Raw genomic sequence first — 25,061 nt, 5'->3', positions numbered from 1 at the left:
AAAAGCCACATAGGCAATGCTATGTGGGCGTTGGAGGGAGAGCAACCAGTGATGGATAGAGTTACGGTTACTTGTGGAGAGGAGCAGAGTGGAAGAGGTCGCGTTATCCACATCTGCACGACATGTCGCGCGTTAACGAGAGCCTTTAATCTAAACTTTTTGCCTATATCTCGATTTCCTTTGCCCTGCTCTGTTCGGGAAGCAGAGCAATAAAAAGGGAGGCATATCTGGTGCAATCACCGAACTGGTGAAAGCACCGTGCAATCAAACTAAAAAGGTCTTCAAAAAAATCTGAAAAAAATCATGAATGTACATCTCGGTCTACCCCATCTACATATAAAATTTCATGATCAAATTCATCTTACTCTAACAAGTTACAAAAAAGATAAATTTGGGCTGCATTTGAACGTTAATGATTGTCAGAAAATTTGTCTTTTTTGTAACTGCAAGTGTAAGATGAATTTGATCGTGGAAATTTATATGTAGATGAGATAGACCGAGATGTACATTCATGATTTTTTTCAAATTTTTTTGAAAATCTTTTTAGTTTGATTGCACGGTGCTTTCACCAGTTCGGTGATTGCACCAGATATGCCTCCAATAAAAAGTGCGCAGATGATGTGCATGTGAATAGACGGAGCATTTGTCACATGAAAGTAGGCAAAGTGAGCAAGGCCAGCCTAGTTTCCCAGCAGAATGGAAGATCAACACGAGTAGCCAGAATGAAAAACAATGTCGAGCAAGAATTGACAAAGGAATGACTCCCGGTTCAATCAGGAGATCACTCAATTGCTCGACGGTACCTTTGTTTTGCTTGGCAAGCTAGAAGATTACCATGGCATCTGAACGACGAAGCAGTGAAGCAGTTAGCACTGAGACCACCAAATATCATGTGACGAGGTAGATCGGTCCGAAGGCCTCCCTCTTCACGCCGTAGCTCACCTGGTCAAGCTGCATGTAACATGGCAGCTCGTCTTCATCACCACCGCCGGCCGCCGCCGCGAAGCAATCTGCCGCCGTCCGCTGGATAACGCGGACAAGGTTGCTGCATTCTTGGAGCACTGGACTGGGCGAGCGCTTCGGGTTCTTCCTCCTCTGCTTGAGGCCGGTTGGTGCCTTGGTATCCGACTTTTTGTGCTTCATCTTGTTGTGGAACATCGACAGGAACGTCAGGTACTTCCTCCACGTCTTCCTCTTCGCAGTCGCAGGAGTTTGGTACCCTGATGAACTGTTGCTCTGCCCATGCTTCTTTTGCTGATTTGCTTCTCCCGTGATCTGAGACACGCACGAGAAATGCATCGGAGTTCAGACGTGAGATGGAGATGGAGCGTATGAATTTTTAAAAGAGACGGCATGGTTCAGGTTTGAAGAAGATGATGAACAAGAGCAGGGGTTAAAAATGCCATATATATGAATCTACAACTTCTGAAATCTGAATGAGTTCACTGAATGGTCACCTTGGATTGGTCATGGTGAGCATCACACGTAGCCCTCCCATAACCACTCTTCTTCGTCATCTTGGCCAGCAGAAAACAAAAATCACCGAGGCTAGTTGGAGCTAAGAGCAGGCCATGGCATTGGTAATGGATCGCCAAGTATTTAGTAGCTGCAGTAGTGCATTGGCAGCAATGGCTCAGGTAGTCAGTGGCTGCTGGCAGATGAGCAGACTTTCTGACTAGCTGCAGCTGTAGGGCAGGCTGAACTGGAAATGCATGGTCCCAGTAAATACAAAGGCCAGGCATTAAATAAGATGCTACAAACTTATCGCAAAGACAAAATTGCCCATGCGCTTGGATAATTTTTTTGTACATTTGATAGCAACATTTGGGAGGTTCTTTTCCCTCATCCAAAAGATTTGTGGCATTATTGTTATGGCGCACAGGCAGAGATTCAGTGTTCACCGCACACTGCCTGTGTGTCTGGCCTGACCTGGAACTTAACCTAAAAACTAATAATATGTCAGTCCATCGACAAGATTAGAACAAGCTAACAGAACATATTTTGGACAGCTCCAGCAGGACGGCATGAGGACCAAGCCCTAGGTCATGCAAGTCTCGTAGTAGACTGAATCTTTTGAGACAGCTGAACATTTTGTCTGGGTGCAGCGAATCTAAGTTGGGACAAGCACATGTGAAGGAAGCAGGCAAGTCGGATCCAGCAGATTTCAAGGCCTACCGCATTGGACGAATCGATGAGCATGGCTTGTTGCAGCCACTGTGATTATTGTTTACTTAGTGTCTTGGTATCTAGCATCTAAACTGTACTCGTAACATGGCCTTCTCCTATATCTTTGGTCGTCTACTAGCATTTTTGCAATAACATACTTTCTCCATTTTAAAAGATATACAAAGTTTAAGACAAGCTAATCAGCTCAAAAAGGAAGTAATTAGCTTGATTTAAACATCATATACTTAAAAACAGAGTTGGTACTATTACAATTCAGGTATGCAACACTAGCGCACGAGAGAAATGAGGCCAAATATGCAGAAGAATCTTGACCTGGACTCATTCTGAGACACGCACAAGAAACTCACCTATGTAACACTAGCGCACCTATGTAACAAAAGAAGAAATCGGTCTCGAGACATGCACAAGAAACACATTCTGAGACAAGCCCATCTTAAACCGTACGTTGCGGAAATGGCAAACAAAATTGCTACATCACATTTGCGACAACAGGGGCAAAAGATCAGAGTCTCATTTCTAATTTCCTACACCTGCTTACACGGCCTGGGAAGGATTAGCTCTTGCCTGGCATTTCGGGCTTCAGCAATTTGCGGATTTCAGACGCAGACAGCTTCTCCTTACCAGCCAGACCAGCAAGCTCAGCAATGGACTGTTTTGGTTTGCCAGTGTTCTTGACAAACAGCATGCTAGCACTACTACCTTGAACAAACCTCTTGCCGTCTGGTTTACGAGAAGTGGGTCTCTGATGTTTTTGTTTCTTGAGGCTTGGTTTATCTGAGAGGAAACCAGGTGATTTCCTCTTGCCAGAGTCCTTCAAGAATGCCATGCTGGTGCCATGGCTTGCAAGTTTCTTGCTGCTAGATTCTTTCTCAGAAGTTGCCTTGGCAGATTTTGGCCTCTTACTGTTTCCATTCTGAGTGAAATCTGGTTTGTTGTTGCCGGCATCCTCAGTACTTTTGTCAGACTTCTGCTTCCGTTTCTTCATGGAACTTTGAGAAGGGACCTTTTCTTTGAAATTTTGTGCAACAGGTTTACTGTTAGAACCAAATTCAACCTCAAACTGTCTGTGAGTTGTTTCTTTTGAAGTCTGACTAGCCCTCCACTGCTCAGGTCGCCTAGCATATCTGTGATGAAAAGGACACAACATTGGTAAGCATGATAAGGACCAAATAACTCTTTTATATATTGTACTGAAAGCATAGACTATTTGACAATATGCATCAGAGGACATTGAATATTAGACTTACCTATCAACGTCCAGCTTCTTTAGCAAGTGGAACCCGTGTCTTGTTTTGGATAGTTCGGATTGCACAGCCAGCAGCTCTGCTACTATAGCCTCCTTATGTGAAAAATTACTGGCAGTAAAGCACTTCTCTACTAAGAATGAGCCAGAAGGATTCATAGCAATCTCTCCATAATGACCTTGCAACCTGCCAGATAGTACATACTGGTAAAAAAGAAGACTAGTCTAGAAAACAAAATAAGTCTGGCTTTTCCTTCAATACACTGTCAAAAACAGCTGTTCATCAGCAGTGAAACGGATTAAAGCAATGAAATTATTCACTCTGTCAGACTCAGATGCCAAGGTATTTTAGCTTAACAAATAGCAAACAAGGACTTCAGGTAAAAATTAGGCCCCGTTTGGTGGGGCTCCGCACGCTTGGCTTCAGCTACGATCAGTGTGTGGAACGGTGCAATACTGTAGTGCCAGGGAGAAAAAGCTCCGGCTACTTGCATATTGGCCAGGGGGACAGGAGAAGCACCCAAAACTGTATTTTATTGGCTCCTCTGGCTCTGCCAGTAGCTCTACAGTTACAGAGCCGGAGCCAGGAATGTACTAAATATCTAACACAGCACAAATAAATTAGCCACACTGCTTGTACAAAATGGCACACTGTTGGGAAGATTGTAGTTCAGCACACCAACTTTTTTTCTAGCCACTTTTAAGTTCCACATTAACCTAATGACCTAAGTCATGATGGCCTTGATTGTCACACCCTAAATGCAGCCTACTTGTCTGCTTATTCCCTTCCCAGGGTACCATACTGTTGCAGACTTCCATTCATAGCAGCTCATACAGAAAACACATAACAAAAAAGTAGGCTTCCCAGGGTACCATACTGTTGCAGACTTCCATTCATAGCAGCTCATACAGAAAACACATAACAAAAAAGACAATTCATCTACTGGCCGTGTGTATAAAAGATTTTGTTAGTCGAATTTTTTCAAATATGTTTTGGTATGCCTTCCAGAAGTACAGCCTTGAAGTTTTGATCAGGTTATGGTAGCATCTGCTGAAAATAATATTTGGCTTAAACTGATATTTAGGCATAGTATGATAGCATTCGATGAAAAAAAAATATTTGGCTTAAAATGATATTTCGCATAGGCTACGTGATTTGCACAGAGCACATTTGAGCTTCATGAAAACAACTTCCTTTTTTATCCTAGCCTACTTGAACAGAGAATTCAACCAAACCTTTTATAGTTTTACTGTCCCTACATGATTGCTGCAGAAAAGTGAAAATAAATATAACAGCACTATTCGTGCACGTCAACACAATTACTTAACTAGTGAAATATGCACATGTTATGCAATGCATAATAAATCATATGAAGTTGATCACTATTATCTTAACACACTTTAGGAAAATTATGAAACAGTTTCTGAATTGATGGGGGTGTTTAGGCTTACTTTCCAAATACTTTAAATTTTCGCTTTACTGTGGCACTTGAACCTAGAAAAGCCTCAAGAACACGGCTACCTCCTGAATCCTTGGAAATTTGGAGGACCTGATCATCTTCCATAGCCAGCAAGCTTGCAACATATGGTCGTATATATTGCTGTAGCAAAGGAATGCAGGAGTAAGGTTTTAGACACCTAGGCCATGCAATAATGTTAGGTTAAGGATGGTAACAATTTGGTTAAGATGTCAGAGAGATAAAAGCCAAAAACAATAGATTACTAGGTCACATATTGCTATATAATTGTTCAAGAAATAAAGTAGCAACTACACTCTTAAGAATAACAAGGTTAGAAAAACAGTCAAACTGATGATTGAAAGATGACATTGTTACAGCAACATATAGGCCAAAAGCTAGGGAGGAAAGTGAAGTAGAAAATGAGCCAAAAGAGAAACAATTAAAAAATAGGTGAACAATGAGCAGTCAGCACCAGCCACTATAAACTGGAGATTTATTGCTGCCATGTGGCACTGAAGTGATGAGGAATGGGGTTTAAAAAGAATGGCACAACTTTGACATACATGTGGATATTGGAAAATCGATTGCAGCATCAAGCAACCCAGGACACTCATCTTTGTACCACGAGGCCATTGCCAATAAGATCTCTCCCGTAGGTAGTTCTCAAGAAACAGTACATGTGCAACAATGCTATCAGGAGACTCAGAATCTGAACTTAATGCCGCAGAAAGAGCTTGAGAACTCTGCAGTTCATAACCAAGAGAAATTAGACATAGTGAGAACCAGTTCTTGAATAATTATGTAAAATCCAAAATTTCATAAATGAAGACCTCAAGGCGATAAGTTTCAAGCCGCTGGCATGCTGCTAAGATGGAAGCTACAACCCCTGTTTTTCCTAGCTCGAGCAATTCCTTAATTTTTGGACCAAGTTCCTCCCATATTTGATTCATCTGAGGGGAAAAAGGTATTATCAAGATGAAATAAAGAAAATCTCAGATTGGTAAATATTATCCAATAGGCAAATAGGAATAAGAAATGTAAACAAGTAGAGGAAATTATTCAAACCAAAAATCACATTCAGTACATAATTTCATCTATCCCCTCCATAAGTAGTACATCAAGAAATTGTAGAACAGATAGTTGCAAAAAGGGGTAATTGCGGACAAGAGATTGTACCCAGTCAGCAAATGCATGTTACACTCAGCTACATGTTCGAAGGGTGCATGTTGCATTTTCAGTATCAACAGTCAAGAACTAATATTAACCAGTCATAATATCCAAGCAAGCAGATATGTTTTAATGTCTTACAATTTTTCAACATGAACAATGATTTACAAATTAATGAAAAAACTCAATGTCTCAGTGCAATGTGAATAGTGAATATATCATTTACATCAGCATAGAAGATTAGTTTGCTGAAAAAACATTCGGTTAGGTTTCTAGTTGCACAAGTCTGTATACCTGATCTGAGGTTTTCGCTGATGATATCAAAGCTTGCACAACATAATTGCCACAGTGGTGAGATGAGATTGCAAATAATGCACCCCTAAGAGCACCTACAAGCATACCATTGCGCAATTCCTCTGGGGCAACCTCCACAATGACCTGCAAGGCATTATCATCTAATGAGTATTATTCTACATGCCAAATCGCACCATGATCAGGATTTGGCCACCACTCCCTAGTTATTCAAGTTACACTACACAAAGAACATAAAACAGAAGGCTAGAAAGAAAATAATGATGCAGACAACAATTGTTCAAGCAAGCATTATATGAGAAATCTCAAAAGAATACCTCTAGGAGATGGCTATAAGCACTTTCTTCAAGTAATGCCACAATTTCCTCCTTTCTTTCACTGTAATCTCTCTTCTCTACAGTATCATCGTCATCATAACCAAGAAGTATTGATATTATATGATGCAACTCATTATCATCACCGGAGGATAGTTTCAGTGCAGTCTGCAGAATGATATGTTAAGATCTACCCAGTAAGGAAAATTCAGAACTATATTCTGTGTAATGTAAACACTAACCTGTAAAACAAGGCTACTGTTCTTGTCAACTCGTAAGTTTGCAATGTCAGCCTTTGCATTATGCAACATCTCTCTGACAAAAGACTTAAACATGTCTGAGAAACCATTTTCAAAATTCTTTGGACCATGTCCACCAGATTGATTTGTACCACAACTCAACCGCTCAGCTAGAACAGCAGATCTCTTAGTCGTGTGGAAGTCCTGCAGTGACTCTAACGGGACACCCTTACAAAGACAAAGCAAAGTGCGAAGAACATGTGACCCATAGCAGCTGGACATCACATTGGCAGCATCTGCAGCAATAACCTGAAACAACGACTCAAACACAAGCTCTATCGCAAGAAAATATATTGCCCATAAAAAAGGAGTACCTTGCATATCTTGTTCAGTATCTCTTCTATCATGATCCTGGAGGTCTCATCTTCGAGATGTGTTGCAAGTGACTTGAGAGCTGCTTCTGCAACATGTGACCCATTTTTATCCATGGCAATTACTGGAAAGGACCCGATGCAATTGCGGAGGAAGGTGCATAACTGATCCAACTCACAGCCTTCTACAAGAACCTGCAAGGTGTGGCTTATAACAGCATCAGTAGCAAGTTCAAGCTCTTTTCCTCTTGTTTCTTCCAAGGCGTTAGCACATATTGTCGAGCGCTCATCCAGATCAATCTCCTTGTTATCAAAGAGATTTGAGATCTCCATAAAGTACTTTGCAGTTTCAGGATCAACTCTTTTCCTACAGATTGTTGAACATGGGAAAAGAAGCCTCTTAGCACTTATAGCATCTTCATACATAAAGTGCCACCATCTTTACAACTAAAAGGAACAGGTAAATTGAGAAAGCTCCATCATACCTAAGAACGTTTTGCACCGGCTTTGATGTGTTGGAGGACGGCAGTGCATCCTGATTCTTGAGATCCCCAGGATTCATCACCACGGAGCTTCCTGAACGGTCCTTTCCTCGCCCTTTCCCTTTCTTCCCATCATCGCTCCTCTTCTGCTTCTTAACCTTCCCATGCTGAGGTTTCCCTGGAGAAGGTCCTTTCCTCGAACCATGCCCCCCTTTCCTGGGCTTCTCACCCTTATCCTTCCTTCCCCTCTTCTTAAGTGAGCTGTCATCCGGACCTCCATCTATGAAGCAGGGGCGGAGCTGCAGTGATTCCTGGGTATTCCCAGGAATACCCAACATCAGCCCCCACCCGCTCCCCCTCCCAAAAAAAACGTGCTTTTCACGGTTGGGATGGGAGAAGAGGAGGAAGGATACAAGGGAACTGGTGGGGCTGACCTCGAACAGGAGGTTGTTGAAGATGACCTCCTTGACGTTGCTGCCGACGAGCCGCGCAGGCAGCGGTGGCCGCGGTCAGTCGGCGGCTAGCGCGGCGGCGGGGTCGGAGAGGGAGCGCGGCGGCGGGGTCGGAGGGGACGTTGCGGGGTCGGCGGGGAGCGCGGCGGCGAGCGAGCTCAGAGAGGGAGCGAGGCGGCGGGGTCGGAGTGGCGCGCGTCGCCGGCACAGCAGATGCTAGGGACTGGCGAGCGGTAGGCGGAGCCGCGGAGGAACCGGGGAGGGGGAGAGGAGGGACCGGTTGGGTCTTAGCTAGGTAACCAAGTCTCCCTAACCTTAACCCTAAGAGCCCAACAAATATTGTCTATGTGTGGCTCGTATAAATATATCATATCGCTAAAATCTCTATGCTTGTGCGATAAGAGTTAATTTTACATCAGAATCACATTAGATATTTAAATACATTAGAATAAGTATAATAACTGTAAAATTAATTGTATAAATTGGGACTAACTCATAAGAAAAATCTATTAAATCTAATTAATCTATAATTAACATACTCCCTCCGTCCTCAAATCTAAAGACTTCTGGGGTTCAAAGTGTGTACTCATATCTAAAGACTTCTGGGTTTCAGGTGGGTCTCACTCTCCTATTTTCCTCCCCCTGTCGCTATTCTAGCGAAACGCCGTTCCTAGCGTCGTTAGGGCATGTACAACACAGAGGCGACCTCGTCGACTTACCTCGTGTGTGATGAAATACGACGACGCAAACCTCATTAATCATGGGGAGAGAGCGAAGATGTCGCTTCTTCTGTCGACGGCAAAAGCCCGTGCTCCGACGCAAAGCAGCGGCTCTAGCGCTCGCTGTACGAGCCGCTGCGGGTAGGCATCGGCGGTGAGGATCCCGTGCGCAAAGCCCCCCGGTCCTCTGTCCTCCCCTCCCCTGCGGCATGCGGCAGCGACTAGCGGAGAAGTTCAAGCAGCGCTCACGGCGGCCACCATTGCAGCCGGCTACCACGTCGCCGCCGAGCCGCCACCTGAGCTCGTCCCGACCAAAGCTAATCCCCAGAACCGCTTCCCCTCAGCCCACTGGTCCTCCCTGGCCAGAGCTCACCGCTGGCCAACCCCTCCCCTCGCCGGAATCCAGCCCGCCCCCGCCGCCGAACCCTGCTCGCGTCGCGTCCCCGCCTCCGGCTCGCCCCAGACTTCACCAAGACGCTCCCTAGGTGCGCAACGACCCCATAGTGCTCCCCCGCAAGACTTAATTTTGACTATGAATGTTGAGCTCCGTGTAAAAATTGCAGGGTCAGATCACACCCCTAGCTATAGTTTTTGCTAAATCTTGTTCTAGGCTTTAGTTTCATAGGTCTATTTGTTCATGATGTTTTATGTTTAGGCTAGTGGTAAAATTTTTACAGTAGGGTTATATGATCCCAGAGATGCCATGAAAAAAGTGTAGAACTATTTATTTCCACTTAACTTGTTCATATGATTTTAGGCTTCCATAAGTGCATTAAGTCCAAATAAATATGATTTTAGGCTTCCATGCAAATTATTTCAATGTATGCAACAAAATGGCAACAAGGATCAAGTATGCACTAGATCACCATGATTTCTATGTCAAAGAATGAATTAAACACCTTGCAGACAACTAAACAGACAACTTATTGTACAATCTGTCTATTTAAGCTGTCTGTTTGTGCTAAAAAGACGGCAGCTGTCTACACTGTTGTACTTACCCTTATCCTCCGCCGCCCAGCTCATCTTCCCCGACGCCGCATGCTCCCCATCCTTCGCCGCACCCTTCCCCTCCCCGGCCTCTGCCGCACCAACCTCGCCGCTGTTGGTCCCCCGCCACACCATCCTCCGCCGCACCAACCTCGCTGCACCATCCTCCGCCGCACCCTTCCCCTCCCCGGCCTCCGCCGCACCAACCTCGCCGGCCTCTGCCCCAACTTCTTCCCCGCCGCACCCCCATCACTGCATCACGACCCAGCGCCCTGTAGCCCTAGCTGGTCTGCTCCTCTGCCGCCGAGATCCCGTCCATGGAAGCATGCGCGGACAACAATCCCCACCAAGGGGAGTCCATCCCCTCTATCCGTCCATCCTGAGGCAAGCCCGGAGCGGCGGGAGGGTCAAGTGGCGTCGTGAAGGTGTCCATGGCAGAGTAGGGCCGATCTGCCGCCGCGACAGGGAGAACCGGGGCAGTATCTGGTGGTCGCGGCCACAGAAGCGCATCGTCGAAGAGGGAGTGGATTTCATCCAAGACACTGAAGAAGGGCCCGGCGAGGACTACATTTTCATCAGACAGACCGATGAGGTTGGTCTTAGCAACGCTGTGCTGCAAGATTCGCAAGGTGAAGACTTTGTGCCAGAAACCCAATTCGATGATTCACAAATTGTGGCCGCCGATGCCGGAAACGAACCCAACATGCTAGGTACTCTCGTTTACATGCATCCACAATTTGTTGCAGCTAATTGCGCTCTTTCAATTGTGCAGTACTGATAATAAAATTTTATTCTGCAGTGACCTCAACAGCTGACTAGAAGGGAGTCCTACCCGAACAGCAAAAGAAAGATAGAGATTTTGTTCTTGAGCTACTGGCCACCATTATGGCTAACAATGCCGAGATATTGAGAAAAATGAAGCATGATCAGTAAGACTAGTCCTGCAAATTTAGTTTTTTTGTTATTATTGATGCTATGAAAATTGAGATGTGAGCACTTATGATGACCGATGCTATGCAAATACGAAATGATTTACGCAACAATAAGAGTAACATTCAGCCTTTATAATGCATCACTGTAGAATGTCATATTTTTATATAGATACAAGTACTACTTCCTCTACCAAATGTAGAACTACTCTGAATTCAGCAACTGCAAAGCACTTAGATATAGGTCCATATCACAATTCAGACTTTTTGGGAGCATGCTAAACCTTTCTAAATGATCCTTGCTCAAATGGAGTATCTTGTATCCATTACCTCCTCCATCTTTCATAACTTCTATGAAACAGCCCTGTAGGGTAAGGAATACCTTGTCCACCAATTCTGTATCATAGTCCTCATACTCCTTTAGTGTGTTTTGGACAATGTCATCAATGGTTCTAGCATTCTTTAAGTATGACTTTTCCTGTAGAGATGCAAAGAAGCCTAGGTCAAGGACATTCATGTCAGGAGAGTTTGGGGGCTGATTCATTATGCGTATATTTAGACCGGTCTGAGCAACTGCTTCCTGAAATACTAGATCATTTGGGGCAACATGTGTTCTGGCATTGTCCTATTGAATCCATATGGTCTTCCCTGCATCCTCTCTCGGCCAAACTCTGCGAATAGCTGGGATAACCTTAGTTATCAAGAAAGACCTACTTATATCTTTATTTACATTGATAGATTCAGTGACCAATGTTCCTCGAGGTCTGTTGCGAGAATTCCTTCAAATATGGCTTAGTTAGTGTGGCGACGGATCAGTCCTTCTTTGAATAACTTGTGCCGCTTAGACTTTGATACATGGAAAGCTTCTGCACATGACCTAATTGTTGTCCAGTTGTTGTAAGGAATCAAGAGCATTTGAGACAAATCTACATCCACTCTTTTCCGACCACAATTCTTTGCCCTTTTTGAACTGACATCCACTGGTTCATCTGCTTCACGGCTTCTCTTTGCTATTCTCCAAATGGATTGGACAACTTTCATGGTAACATTGAATTTGGAGGCAACTTCGGCTGTACTATGCTTCTTTTGTGTAATCTTGCTAGTTTTCTTTGAAATGACACATCTCTCAAGCAAATCTTCATATATTTTCTGTCTCTGCTTGTTTGTCAAATACTTCCTCCTTCTGGTACTACCACTTGTATTACCCTGGGCGGTTGTGGTCTGATCCTGTTACAACAGCCCAATTGACATCTACATTCACTTACCATAAAACAATGATAAAATTTTCAGCATACCTGAATTATCACTTAAAGGTTCCTGCTCATTTTCTTCCAAGACAATGTGCGCTTCCTCAGCGTAGACATCAATGTCTTCATCTACAAATTTGTCATTGGGTAGGAATACATATGTATTTAAGCAATTTTGCAAAAATCTTTAGGTTTGCAATCAATACCTATAGCTATATTTAGGTCAAAGGTCTGCTGTTGCCTATTCACCTTCATCTGCATGCAGCAAATTTTGCAACAATATTTAGGTCAGCAAGGTATAAGATTGTGGCATGGCATGGATAGCAAATTTTGCATATTACCTTCATTGATGATTGGATCTGATTCTTGAACAGGGACATCAGCATCGTGTTCTGTTAAATTATGTTATATAGTACTACATGACAAATCAAAGACTAATTAAGTTTAATAGATTCATCTTATAAATTAGTATTCATTTATGCAATTAATTTATAATTAGTGTACGAATGGACTCACTCCCTCGGACAGGCCTCAGACGGACGTACGAATGATAGAAAAGGGGCAAGACGAGCGGTCGCACGGCGCTATGCGAAAACATTGCATGCGGGCATACTCACTCCCTCATATATCAAACGGACGGAGGAAGAGCAGAAAAAATTCATATTAAAGATGTAGCCTAATTAACATCCAACGTGCTGACTAAAAATTATGATCTAGCGATGTGATGACGTGCCATTACGCAGGCAAGGGATATGTCTCATGATACTATAGTAAATATATGTTATTTATAGATTAATTTGGCTTAACAAAATATGTCTTGTGAATTGGCCCTAGACTTATGCAATTAGTTTTACAATTAGCTTATATTTTGTCCTTCTAATTGGCATGAAAACATTTGGTATGACTAAGCTAAACTTTAGCCCATTTGATCCAAATAGCCCCCACAGCTGGTTTCTACTATCGTCAAATTTCGGCTTTATAGTAGATGGGTAAACACTACGCACCATACAATATTTTTGTCAACAATCACTTGATGAGTTAATGTAAAAAATAGGATCACAGTCTGTCTCTGATCCCCTTCCTCACGCCTACGTTGACCAACCATAGGAACAATATTGCAAGAAAAAAATGGAAAAAAAGTCATAGCAAACATTTTTGCTAGTACATGTTAAGGTGGGAGCAACACAATGTGTTAGAGTCTAGTAGTTGAGCACCGCTGCCGACAAAGAGAGTGAGAACTGAATGATCTGGGAATGATATATTGTTTTGTGAGCAATGATTAAGTAGTTTTCATACATGTCTTCTATATAAAAGGTCTTTTTCGAGGTCACAACCTTTGGTGATATTACTTGATAGAAAATCATTATGGTTTAGATTGCCTCAGTGTCCCTGCTATTTTGTTTGCTAGCACAATTGCATATTTGCATTCATAGTTTCACATATTTAAGTCTAATATATACATTCATCTCTCCGTAAATATTTGTAAAGTGTCCATTTTCGAAAACTTTAAACATATGTATACTTCTTCAAATATGTAATGCATACTTGGAGGAAGGTTCTAGAAGAATGGTGAGAATTCATGTATACTTGCGGTGCTCCATGACCATGGAAGGAACAATGTAGAAACTATATATTTAATATCATAAAAAATATATCTGGTTAGTGGATAAGGATAAAAGAAAAATCTAGAGTTAGATATTTGTAACAGAAGAGCGTGGAAGTTGGCATCAATGATCATGGGCACTTATAAATAGAGGTGCTCTCATCTCTCTTGCTGTATCAAGTGAAATGCCAATAGGCTATTTGGAAGATGACATAGATACATAAAGAAGTGATATGGTATTGTAACATGGTGTGAATAGTGTAAGAGTAGCCATATAAAGAGTGTAAAGTCCTTGTATTACGTATATTTTGTAATAGATTGCTAATACTTATTTGTTTTATAGATATATTAGATTCAACCAAAATTAAGGGTCAGGGAATACCCAACTTTGAAATTTTAACTCCGCCACTGCTATGAAGCCCTTTTGTCTGCTGCCCTTGGGGCTAATTGCCTTCGAACCAACACAAACCATTGCTCATGAACACTTCGTAGCAACTAACTATTCTGAAACGAGACATATGGGACGAAGCAGAATAAGCATTCTAAAAGTAGCAATAAACCCATAATCCTATAGAAAGGGGCGGATACTGCAATACACATAGCAACAGCGGGTAGCTACCCTAAGCAGCATGACGCAAAGGTGATTCCTACTATGAAATTGGGAGCACGAATCCTACGGTGTGAACTGGGCAGGGGCGGACCCAGTATAGGACATAGGTGTACTCATGTACACCCGATAATTTATGCATATGAAATCAAAGTTAGTAGGTAACATACTGTAATAAGGGAATCAGATCTGAATACAAATAGTTTTGTTAGGGTTTGGGGTGCTCCGTCTCGCACAGCAGAAGGAAAGAGAAGGGGCGGGCATACATGACCTGGTGGAAGCTCGTCGCCGGCAAAGGGCTGGGCGAAGACGTGAGGAATGGCTCTGCCGCTAGCCCAGTTGGTGCCGCCAGGGAATTAAAGAGCAAGGGAGGAGAGAAGGGAAAGGGTTTAAGAAACAGAGATGAACCCCCTGAGCCTTGACGGGAGAGTCTAGGAGCATAGGGATGGCAACGGGTAGGGACAGGGATGGAAATTGCACCCGCAGATGCGGATATCCGCGGCTTTTAGATCCAACGGGTGCAGATCCGAGTTCAAATTTTGACCCACGGATGCACCCACACCTGGATCCGCAACATGCGGGTGTTGCAGTTGCGGGTCTAGAATTTCACCCAGAGGCCGCACCATATCTATAAACCCCAGCTCATGTAGTTTTGGCCCAGCCCAATTCAACACTTTTCATCATTTAAATTATGGCTGTAACAATTTTTTATATGTTTAGTGGGTTAAACTTAATTGTTGTGCTGTTGAATTGTGATTTGTCGCAGTGAAGACTTTCGAACTTAAGGATTATTGCTTTGTTGCTAGCTGAAATCAGCTGTTTGTCTGTTCAAATTATAAATCTATCTATTTTCATACTATATCTTGCCAAATCCACGAGCACCCGAAACCTGACGGGTGTGGGTGCGGGTGCAAAAATCCACCCGTGGGTTTGTCGTGGGCGGGTTTTTTTCCTAGCCTTGCGGGTTTTGCTGCGGGCGGGTTTTTGTCGCACCCACACCTGGGTGCCATCCCTAGGTGGGGGAGCTGCGGATTGAGTACCTGCTCATAACAATATTCGAAACTCTAAGGCACATGTATCCGTGGATAGGGCTGGACGCATTAGGCTCGTGAGCTACATGTAAATTTGATATTATTGTTAACAACCAAAATTGGCAGCAGACTAGGCCGACCGAGCGGCCTGACCGATCTAGGTGTTGTCGCTGGTCTGGCATGACCGACCGGTCTGACCGGTGGGTCTGACCAGTCCAAACAGAGTTCGAGTACAACTTGTGTTTTTCATAGATTTAGATCTTATAATAGAATTTCTTGCGGGATAAGTCCACCCACCCTATAAATATAAAGAGTCATGATCGATTGAGGGTATCCAATCGATCAAAATAAAAATCAATCTATTACTTTTATCGTCTTTACTTTTATCTCCAAACCCTAGCTTTTCCAACCTCCTATCTGTTGTTTTTCCTTCGTCCGCGACATCTGAAGGTGTTCTAGGTGTCCTGCTGACCCTAGAACAAACCTACGTGCGCCTGCCCTGACGGGGTCCCCCCCGGGCGAGCGTTCGTCGGATCTCGCCGTCTCACCCCAGCGACTGGTCTGACCGCCCCACGTAGGAGGCGCTGCATCGAGCTCCTCCTCACACCGCGCGATCTAGTGCGTTCGTGTGTTGGTCCTAGATTGACGCCAACATATTTTGGCAACTCCGCCGAGAAAGAAGAAGTCATCATAGGCAAGTATGGCTGACGACCAATCTAAGATCGATCCCAGAAACGCTATTAATCCTGAGTATGATGAGATTCTAGAGGACCAGCGCTAAGCTTTGGAGATGAAAGCTCAAGGAAATAGAAGTTGAACCCAAGAAGAAGCTGATCTCATGCTATGGGAAGACTCGGCGAGGTGTCATCCAGATGGAAAAATTTGTCCTGCCGACTCTGTCATCTTCTACTCCTACCACGGATGCATCTGTCAAGGTAACAGCCCCTGTAAGTGCAACGTCTTCTAGTGTTACCATGGAGCAAGTTAAAAATTTGTTCGCTGAGAGAGATGTGTGATTAGTTGATTTAATTACTGAAAAGATGCTGATATTAGCCGGTAAGCAACCAGTAATTGATGATACATCGCCTAATTCTACTGTTACATCTACTGAGATTCCTATCCCTCAACCATCGGTAACTTTACCGGCGAGTCAACCGCCATATGGAATGCCGATGCATTATTTCGGTGGTTAAACGGTAATGACAACAAACGCGTTGGTAGTTCAGCAAACATACTGAGATCCACTTACAAGCATCCATAGTTTGGCTAACTTTCACCGAACACATGAGTTGGAAAATTCTACACCACCATATTCCACTCATGCTTATAACATGCCATCAATACCCCTCAGAAGTACCATGCCACATATCGGTCCTATGACGGACGAGATGTTCGACCGATATGTGCAGCGATGGCAAAACAGACAGCAACCAGTCAGACCGACTCCTTCAACCGGTCAGATCAGTTCACCTCAACTGGTAAGACCGGTCATATCGACCGGTCAGACCTGTTCCCCCGGTCATGCGACATCAAACCAGCAGATCGTGTCTACCTCCACACAGTCAAATTCATCAATTGATATTGCAAAATTTCTTGTTGAATGTAAGAATGATTTGGCTAAGATGATCAAAGAAAATCTTGGAGTAGATGTTAGAGGCAAAATTCAATCTTACCAAAAGCCGTATCCTATGTCTTTTGATACGATTACTTATCCTGCTAGTTTTAGATTGCCTTAATTTGTGAAGTTTAATGGAGATGATAGTACAAGCACTTTCGAGCATATTAGCCAATATCTTGCTCAATTAGGAGAAGCTGGTTCTATAAATAAATTGAAAGTTTATTTATTTTCTTTATCTTTAACTGGAACCGCTTTCTCTTGGTTTAGTTCTTTGGCTCCTAACTCCATTACTTCATGGGAACAATTAGAGCTAAAGTTTTGTGATCACTTCTTTTCTAGAAGTTATGAGCTTAAATTATCCCATTTAACATCGGTTAAGAAAATGCGCGATGAGTCTGTTAATGATTTCATTAGAAGATTTCGCGATACAAAAAACTGATGCTTTAATGTGAATCTTGCTGAAAAGGATTTAGTAGATTTATCTTTTAATGGGTTGTGTTCTCACATAAAAAGAGAAACTAGAGGGCAATGGCTTTTTTGCAGTGAATCAAGTACATCAAAGAGCTTTGGCTGTAGAAAGTCAAAGCAAAGAGTTGCAAGAAAGTCATAGGCATTATCATCCCAATACTCATGCTCTTGAGTATCATTCAGATTCTTCGGACGATGAGTCAAAGGATGTTTATGCTGCTGAATTTGTGTGGTCACCAAATGACAAGCCAAGCACTTGTGCCTCTTTAAAGCCGATTCTTAGAAATCGGCATGATGAAGTTAAATATACTTTTGATGTGTCAAAGTGTTACAGAATTTTTGATGAGTTAGCAAGACTTGGGAAAATTAAGTTCTCTCACACAATTCTGACAGTAGATGAGTTGAAATGGCGTGCTTATTGTAAATTATACAATATGTTTTCTCATGCTACTAATGATTGCAATGTTCTTCGTAGACAAATACAATCGACCATAAATGAAGGATGATTAGTTATATCTGCAATACAAGTTGATCAGAATCCTTTTACAATGCATGCACATGTGCTTAATTGAAGAATCTCAAGGTTTTAATTCGGCCAAGTAAAGCTGAACGACTAAAGGGAAGAATGTAATCATTGGAGAAGAGAGACCCGAGAGAAAGATACTGCAGAGCAAGACTCCTCGAGCAGCAACAAAGATATCAACACTCAGGGGGCAAAGCAAAGAAAAAACAGCAGGCAACAAACTGATCGGTCAGACCGGTTCGTCTAGCGGTCTGACCGGTCCCCAGAGCGGTTTGACCGGTATGTCTAGTAAGTTTGGAAATTCCTCCACGGCCGAATTTAGAACAAGGCCGAGCTTCAAAGAGCTCTTGGCCAAGTATGAAAAGGAGGGAGCTATCCAGAAGCAGAAGGAACGGCCCGATAAAGCCAAAGGTACCAATTCAACGTCAACATCCAGTTAGCAATTAGATTCTCGCCTACATGAAGGTAATTGTGTTGTTATGCCAAATTTTAGGCCGATTGCTCTATGGTTCTGGTCATATCTTTGTTATTATACATCTTTGGATTATAGTAGGATGTATATGCAACCATATTATATTCAATATCCTTCTATATATCCAAGTTATATTTAACAAAGATCGATTAACAATAATCTAGTCGAAAAATATCTTAATTGTAGCAAGGAGGGTGAGAAGGATGTGAAGAAAGATTCAAAGTACTTACAACCGAGGTGGTGTCCCTCAGGCTTATCTCACACTCAAAAGAGAAGGTTGCAACATTTAAGTAAGCAAGAAACGATGGAGCAACAAGTGGAGGTCAAGCAAATAAAACCAGTAGCCATGAAGAAAGTTTGGAGACCGAAGCAAATTGTTTCATCATCAACTTAAAGTGAAGCAAGACATGGCCGATAATTTTTATCGCCCTTAGCACAAAAATGGCTGATGTATTAGTGATAATCACCCTTAGACAATTTTGATTCAGAGGAGTGTTCTTTGGCACGCTAGCTTTGCCAAAGAACAAGGAGCATATGTTGACAACCAAAATTGGCAGCAGACTAGACCAACCGGTCTGACCGGTCTAGGTGCTGTAGCTGGTCTGGCACGACCGACCGGTCTGACCGGTCCAAGGAGAGTCCGAGTACAACTTGTATTTTTCATAGATTTAGATCTTATAATAGGATTTCTTTCGGGATAAGTCCACCCCACCCTATAAATATAAAGGGTCACGACCGATTGAGGGTATCCAATTGATCAAAACACAAATCAATGCATCGAGCTTCTCCTCGCATCGCGTGGCCTAGCACATTCATGTGTTGGCCCTAGATTGGTGCCAACAATTATAAACACAATATATGTGAAATATAAAAAGTATATCAATCATTGTTGGTGGAGAGTGCTTCCGGAATGGACGAACACTACAATAGTGAAGAAAGAGCGCACCAGTCGAAGTGAACAACTCCAAGCCAGAAACGAGGCTTCGCACAGTAAACTGGATTCCCTCTCTGTATTCAAATGTGTCCCATCAATGCATAGGGGTCGGGTATTTATAGGTGACGGTTCACCTACCACCCTCCGTTATTACACCGTAATGCCCCCTAACAACTATATTCCCGGAATATTCCCGGAGTACAATCATATTTTTACATCATTTGGAAAATTACATCCGAGCCTCTTCTGCCTATTGGGCCCATTATAGCCCATTGGGCCCATTACAAGATTCCCTTCGCGGCTTTCGAAGCACTTACTCTCCGACGCCTTCCCTTCTGGTCTTCGACTTTGCAGTCGGCGCCCTGGTCTTCGCCCTAGGCGCCCTGGTCTTCGCCTCTCTTCACTTCTCTTCGTTTTCGCCTGTGGCGAACCGGTCTTCGCCGTAGGCGCCTCGGTCTTTGTCACTCTTCGCTTCTCTTCATCTACGCCTGTGGCGAACCGGTCTTCGCCGTTGGCGCCTCGGTCTTCGTCACTCTTCGGTTCTCTTCGTCTTCGCCTGTGGCGAATCGGTTTTTGCCGCAGGCGCCTCGGTCTTCGCCCGAAGCTTGAAGCCCTTTCACTGCTCAGCAAGCCGAGCCGGGAGGAGACCTTGTCGTTGCATTCAAATTGCGCGCGGGCCTTCGGTCGATGGCCGAAGGTGGCGCCCCCCAACAGTAGCCCCTCGGAGTCATTGCCCATCCATGGAGGGGTGATGACTTCGACTTCTTCTCCCGAAGCGCCACCCTTCGGGCCTCGACTGATCGCTTCGCGGTCCGTCGAGGCCTGAGTCTTTTCAGTTCACCTGCTAAGCAACGGACCAGACATCGAGGCATATTAGTAAATGCATTAAAGAGTTAATCAAAATTAATATGACTTTTTTGTTTGACGCATCGCACGAGGCTTCCGGTGCGAAATTCCGACATTGCCTTTCCCCGCGCGATCCCTCCGCGAAAATTCTGGAGGGGTAAAACAGATTTTTCGCGCCCCCCCTCCTATATAAGTGGGGGTACTCGGGCGGCGGATGGTACGGTTTCTTTTCTTTCCGGCGCCGAACTCTCTTGCTTCACTTTGGTTTTGTTCCTCTTCATCTCAGTTTTAGCTCCTCTCCCATCGTTTGCGCCACGGCGAACTCGCTTGGTCCTGCGATGGCTCCGAAGAAGAGCAAGTTCCCGCCTACCACCTTCTTCGGTCTGACGAAGATGACTCTGGCGATGCTTGGAGAAATGGAGAACCAAGGGGTACTGACTCCTGGCCTTGGACGTGTTCCACCGGAGACGGACACCTACGCGAAGCCAAGAGAAGGCGAAGTGGTCGTCTTCAAGGACTTTTTTCCCACTGGGCTTCGCTTCCCCCTCGATCCCGCTGTCATCGACATCTTCGCCTGGTACGACGTCTTCCTACACCACATGACCCCGAACTCTTTCGCCCGTGTCAACCTTTTCATGTGGTTGTCGAAGACCTGTCACCTCGCCCCGACCCCAGAGAACTTCGCTCGGGTGATGCGGGTGCACTACCAGCCGAAGAGCGTCTTCGTTCGTGGCTCTGACGGTGTCTCAACAGAGATGGAGCCCCAGTACGGGTGCTACACCTTCGCCTTTCAACATACTGCTCCCAGCCCCGTCGGGGTGTCGAAGAATAAGTGGCCGGGGGACTGGTCTTCGTTCTGGTTTTACCACAAGGTTCCCCTCGACCTGGAGAGAAAGCGCCACCCTTTGGTTGTTCAGAAGCTTGGAAATTTGGGCGACACCCCGAAGGTGGACGTGGCTCGCATCCCTGCGAACGAAGCCTTCATGACCGCCCTTCGTGAGGTCTCGAAAGTGCTCAGCATGCGTGACATAACAGAAGAGTTCGTCGCATGCGGGTGCTTCCCCCTCAGAGAGGGCTGGACCATTTCCTCCTGGGCTCCTTCGGAGAGGGAAGTTTATGGGCTTCCAATGCCCAACTTTAGCGAAGTCTTCGGACTTCGAAAAGAACGTAAGTTTTTTTTGCGAGGACAATAAGAACTTTTGTCTTCGTTTTCAGAAATAGATGTAGCGGAGGTGGAGACCTGCGCTGACGAGATGCTTGGACTAGTGTCCGGCAATGAATATGACTTGCTTCTGTCCAAACTTGCTGGCGTGCGAGGCAATCGGGTGTTTTCATTCTTCGGCATCGAAGCCCCTCAGCATGCTGCCGAAACTCTTCTCGCTGTTCAGAAAGCAGGGGGAAAAGCTGGAGGCACCGGTTGCGTCAGTGCCACACTTGAGAAGAAAAATCGAAAAAAGGGGGGCTCTGGCCCTAGCGGAGCGAAACGCTCGAAGCTTCTAGAGTTCCTGACTTCCTCGCCCCTTCGCAGCGCTGGGGAGTCCGAAGACAACGGGGGAAACGGAAATCCCGTTACTGCTTCTTCGCCTCCCATTGCCGCTCATCCTATCGCGACTGTCGCTCCACCACCGAAGCCCTCACTAGCTTTAGAGTATAGCGCCATGGAGCCAGACAGTGATGACGAACTCATCCAGGAGATCCAATCTGTCCTGGCGACCACGGAGCCCCATGTTAAAAACTCGGCCGCAGCCCCTACGTCTCCGGATTCGTCAATGACGTCTTCGGATTCGTCATCGTCGTCAAGCGGCGAGGACGTGGAGGGGTCCGGTCCTGGTCCTCAGGGACATGCCACTACCCCCGAGACGCCCCCGACCGTCGCTGTCGATAAGGGCGGCCTGGTTCCTGCCGCCGGGTCTTCCAGCCGAAGGCCCGCGACGTTCACCTCGGCAGAGAGCAGCGGCTACCACGTAAGCACCTTTGACCCTGTTGAGGTGGCTGCCGCTCTCGGGATGCCGGAGGCAAAGCTGATTGGGGACAACATCGTTGGCAGTCTTCGGTTTTCGAGCAGCGATCGGGAGAGGAGATTCCTCGCCGAAGCCAGCTCCTCCTTTGGCTTTCCCCTTATGGAGAAGCGCGTGATGTCCACCAGAGTGAGCCAAATTCTTCAAGACATCGAAGACCTCTCCTTAAAGGCCTTCGTCGCTTCGCGTTGCGCCTCCCGTCAACTCAGGATTGACAACGAACGAACTTCGCAGTTGGCGAGAATGGAGGAGCGTGTGGTAGCCCTGGAAATGAAAAAAAACTGCTCTCGAGGAGGCACTCGTTGCTGCACGCGCTGAGGCGAAGAACCATGCCGAGGCAGCCGAGGATGCTCGCCGGGACGCACTTGCTGCGAAGAAGGCCAAGGAAAATGCTGAAAAAGCTAAAGCTGAAACTGAAGAGGCCCAGAGGGTTGCCGAAGCTCAACGTGCCCGTGGGAAAGATGTTGTTCAGCGATGGCACACTGCTATCAGCACGTTCGCAGATTTGGTGCAAACTGACATTCACGGCCTGCTCGCGAACTTCGCTATTGACCCTCCGGAGATATCGCAAGAGGAGAATGTCGAAGTGGCGGAGCTCTTCCGCTGGATCCGTGCCTCCTTGGCGATGGCCAGATCTGGCAGGACTTCAAATGCGAGCTGTCCGCTATGGTTGCGGCACATACTCTTAGTGCTGCCGTCTGCCGTTTGCTTCCAGCGGAGAGCAGTGCCTCTTCGAGGAGCATCGTGAAGGCTCAGCTGCGACTTCTTCGGGACTCGTGTTTTTAATGGCCTTTGCTGGACTCCTTGCGCCCCGAAGCCCTTTCTGCCCTGCCGAAGAATATCACCAAGAACTTCGCGAAGTACTTCCATGAAAAGGGGCGGCTACTTGTCGATGTTGAGCTGGAGCGCATGAAAGATCAGGTACCACTTCGCATTTCTTAAGGTTCACTTTTTGTTACCATCTTCGCTTATCGACAAGCTTGATTTCTCTTAGATTCAAGAGAAGGCAGAAATCTTCGCTCGAGGCTTCCTTGGCGAGGCTGAAGCTGGCAACTTGCACAGCGGTGCTCCCGGTGGCGGCGAAGATGGAGCCCCTGGCCATGGCGAGGTCGAAGATGGCGGGGGGCAAGCGGATGATGCGCCGAAGATCGGCGAGGTGTGATGACTGAAGGCCTAGTGATTTTTGTAGTAGTGTAGTATTGAAAACAGAAGTATCACTGTACCTAACGCCTTCGATGTCTGCGCAGGACCCTGCGTTGGCCCCTGCGCGAATCATCGAAGGTATTATTCCTTGGCGCTTGAACCGCGGGAATTTTTATGTTTCTGGTTTAACTTGGGAGAAGTTCCGTGCCCGTCACCCTTGGCTTTCATTTGATGAGTTTTGGTCTGACCGAGAACGCGTATATGACTATCGGAATGCCGATACAAAACGTTTCTTCGCGGAATTCCAGCGCAATTCCGAAGAACACGCAAAAGTTCTATCTGAGCGTCGGCTTCACCGTGAAGTAAAACGTCTTTTGGACACCGATAGGCCTTATAAAGCGCCCATGGGCCTTCTAGAGCCGAAGCCGGAGCCTGTTGAAGACATGGTTGCTCCGCATGAATTCATGTATCATCGCCAAGGGATTTTTGACGAAGGCTCTTCTTAACGATGGGGTGCCCTCGCTTGCAGGGGTTGAATTTGAAGCATTTCTTCACTGGACATCCGAAGAAATAATAGATGTTGCGGTCCGTGAAGTCATATCTGACATGGACCGCCTTATCTTCGACGAAGAAATTTCAGATGTAACTTCATGATTTAGTTTTCGTGGAGTCTTCGACTTAGTGTGAAGGGAAGAAATTTGTACCTTTCTTTGCTTTTGTGCGAAGTGTACACGTGCGTTTTTTCGCTATTATTGCGAAGTGTAATTTTTCTTGTAACGCGAACTGTTCTTTTTATATACAAATGAATATATTTATGCTTCCTAGTTTTATCCTTCGACTGTGCAAATTTGTATTTTGCAAAGCGGCACCCCCCCTTTTGCACGGGCGAGAGGATGAAAGTCATCGACGCTGCAGTCGAGCGTATGTACGTTTTACGAAGCGCCACCCCCCTTTGCTCGACTTGCGGGGGCGATGAATTTTCACGCATGAGATTTTGACTTTGGTTCTTTGCTCATCGACTTTCCTGTCCTGGGATCTTCGCTCATGAAGATTTTTTGTCTTCGAACTTCTGCCTTGGGCTCTTCACTCGCAAGGACTTTTCTGCCTTAGGCTTTTCGCTCATAAGGACTTTTATGTCTTCGAATTTCTACCTTGGGCTCTTCCCTCGCAAGGACTTTTCTGCCTTAGGCTTTTCGCTCGTAAGGACTTTTATGTCTTCGAATTTCTGCCTCGGGCTCTTCGCTCATGAAGATTTTTTGTCTTCAAACTTCTGCCTTGGGCTCTTCGCTCACAAGGACTTTTCTGCCTTAGGCTTTTCACTCATAAGGACTTTTATGTCTTTGAATTTTTGCCTTGGGCTCTTCGCTCGCAAGGGCTTTTCTGCCTTAGGCTTTTCGCTCATAAGGACTTTTATGTCTTCGAATTTCTGTCTTAGGCTCTTCGCTCGCAAGGACTTTTCTGCCTTAGGTTTTTCTCTCATAAGGACTTTTATGTCTTCGAATTTCTGCCTTGGGCTCTTCGCTCGCAAGGACTTTTCTGCCTTAGGCTTTTCGCTCATAAGGACTTTGTTATTTAGTTGGAAGTAAAGCTAAGGGGAGCGAAGCCCCTATCCGGGATTGTGTCCTGTGCTTACTTCTTTCAAGCTTCATTGCTTGTATTATGCGCCGATGACTCCCCTCTTCGCTTGGC

The 25,061-nt window shown here is 45.1% G+C and overlaps 2 protein-coding genes across 2 annotated transcripts; both read right to left on the bottom strand.

The window, feature by feature from the left end:
* Window positions 1–621: 621 nt before the first annotated feature.
* LOC120651179 lies at window positions 622–1,834 on the bottom strand. The gene is made up of 2 exons (XM_039928590.1): window positions 1,458–1,834; window positions 622–1,275 (listed from the first exon to the last, which is right to left on the bottom strand). The coding sequence occupies exons 1-2, from the start codon at window positions 1,809–1,811 to the stop codon at window positions 889–891; spliced, it is 741 nt and encodes a 246-aa protein (XP_039784524.1). The 5' UTR covers window positions 1,812–1,834; the 3' UTR covers window positions 622–888.
* Window positions 1,835–2,374: 540 nt separating this feature from the next.
* On the bottom strand, window positions 2,375–8,557 carry LOC120651178 (pumilio homolog 23-like). The gene is made up of 10 exons (XM_039928589.1): window positions 7,779–8,557; window positions 7,297–7,660; window positions 6,926–7,231; window positions 6,687–6,851; window positions 6,352–6,495; window positions 5,721–5,840; window positions 5,454–5,633; window positions 4,883–5,031; window positions 3,435–3,617; window positions 2,375–3,311 (listed from the first exon to the last, which is right to left on the bottom strand). Exons 1-10 carry the CDS (start codon window positions 8,111–8,113, stop codon window positions 2,741–2,743), a joined length of 2,517 nt encoding a protein of 838 aa, XP_039784523.1. The 5' UTR covers window positions 8,114–8,557; the 3' UTR covers window positions 2,375–2,740.
* Window positions 8,558–25,061: the final 16,504 nt, after the last annotated feature.

This window comes from Panicum virgatum, chromosome 9K (genome assembly GCF_016808335.1).
Source record: "Panicum virgatum strain AP13 chromosome 9K, P.virgatum_v5, whole genome shotgun sequence".
In the NCBI taxonomy this organism is placed as follows: domain Eukaryota; kingdom Viridiplantae; phylum Streptophyta; class Magnoliopsida; order Poales; family Poaceae; genus Panicum; species Panicum virgatum.
This window is presented reverse-complemented; position numbering and strand designations above follow the sequence as displayed.

Bases quoted from the DNA above. Each gene is read 5' to 3' on its own strand.
- LOC120651179 (XM_039928590.1), bottom strand. From the start codon at position 1,811: ATGTACAAAAAAATTATCCAAGCGCATGGGCAATTTTGTCTTTGCGAT. The intron at 1,276-1,457 runs GTGACCATTCAG...TGCGTGTCTCAG, and splicing joins CTCACCATGACCAATCCAAG to ATCACGGGAGAAGCAAATCA.
- LOC120651178 (XM_039928589.1), bottom strand. From the start codon at position 8,113: ATGTTGGGTATTCCTGGGAATACCCAGGAATCACTGCAGCTCCGCCCC. The intron at 7,661-7,778 runs GTATGATGGAGC...AACAATCTGTAG, and splicing joins CCGGTGCAAAACGTTCTTAG to GAAAAGAGTTGATCCTGAAA. The intron at 5,634-5,720 runs GTCTTCATTTAT...TATGAACTGCAG, and splicing joins TTGAAACTTATCGCCTTGAG to AGTTCTCAAGCTCTTTCTGC.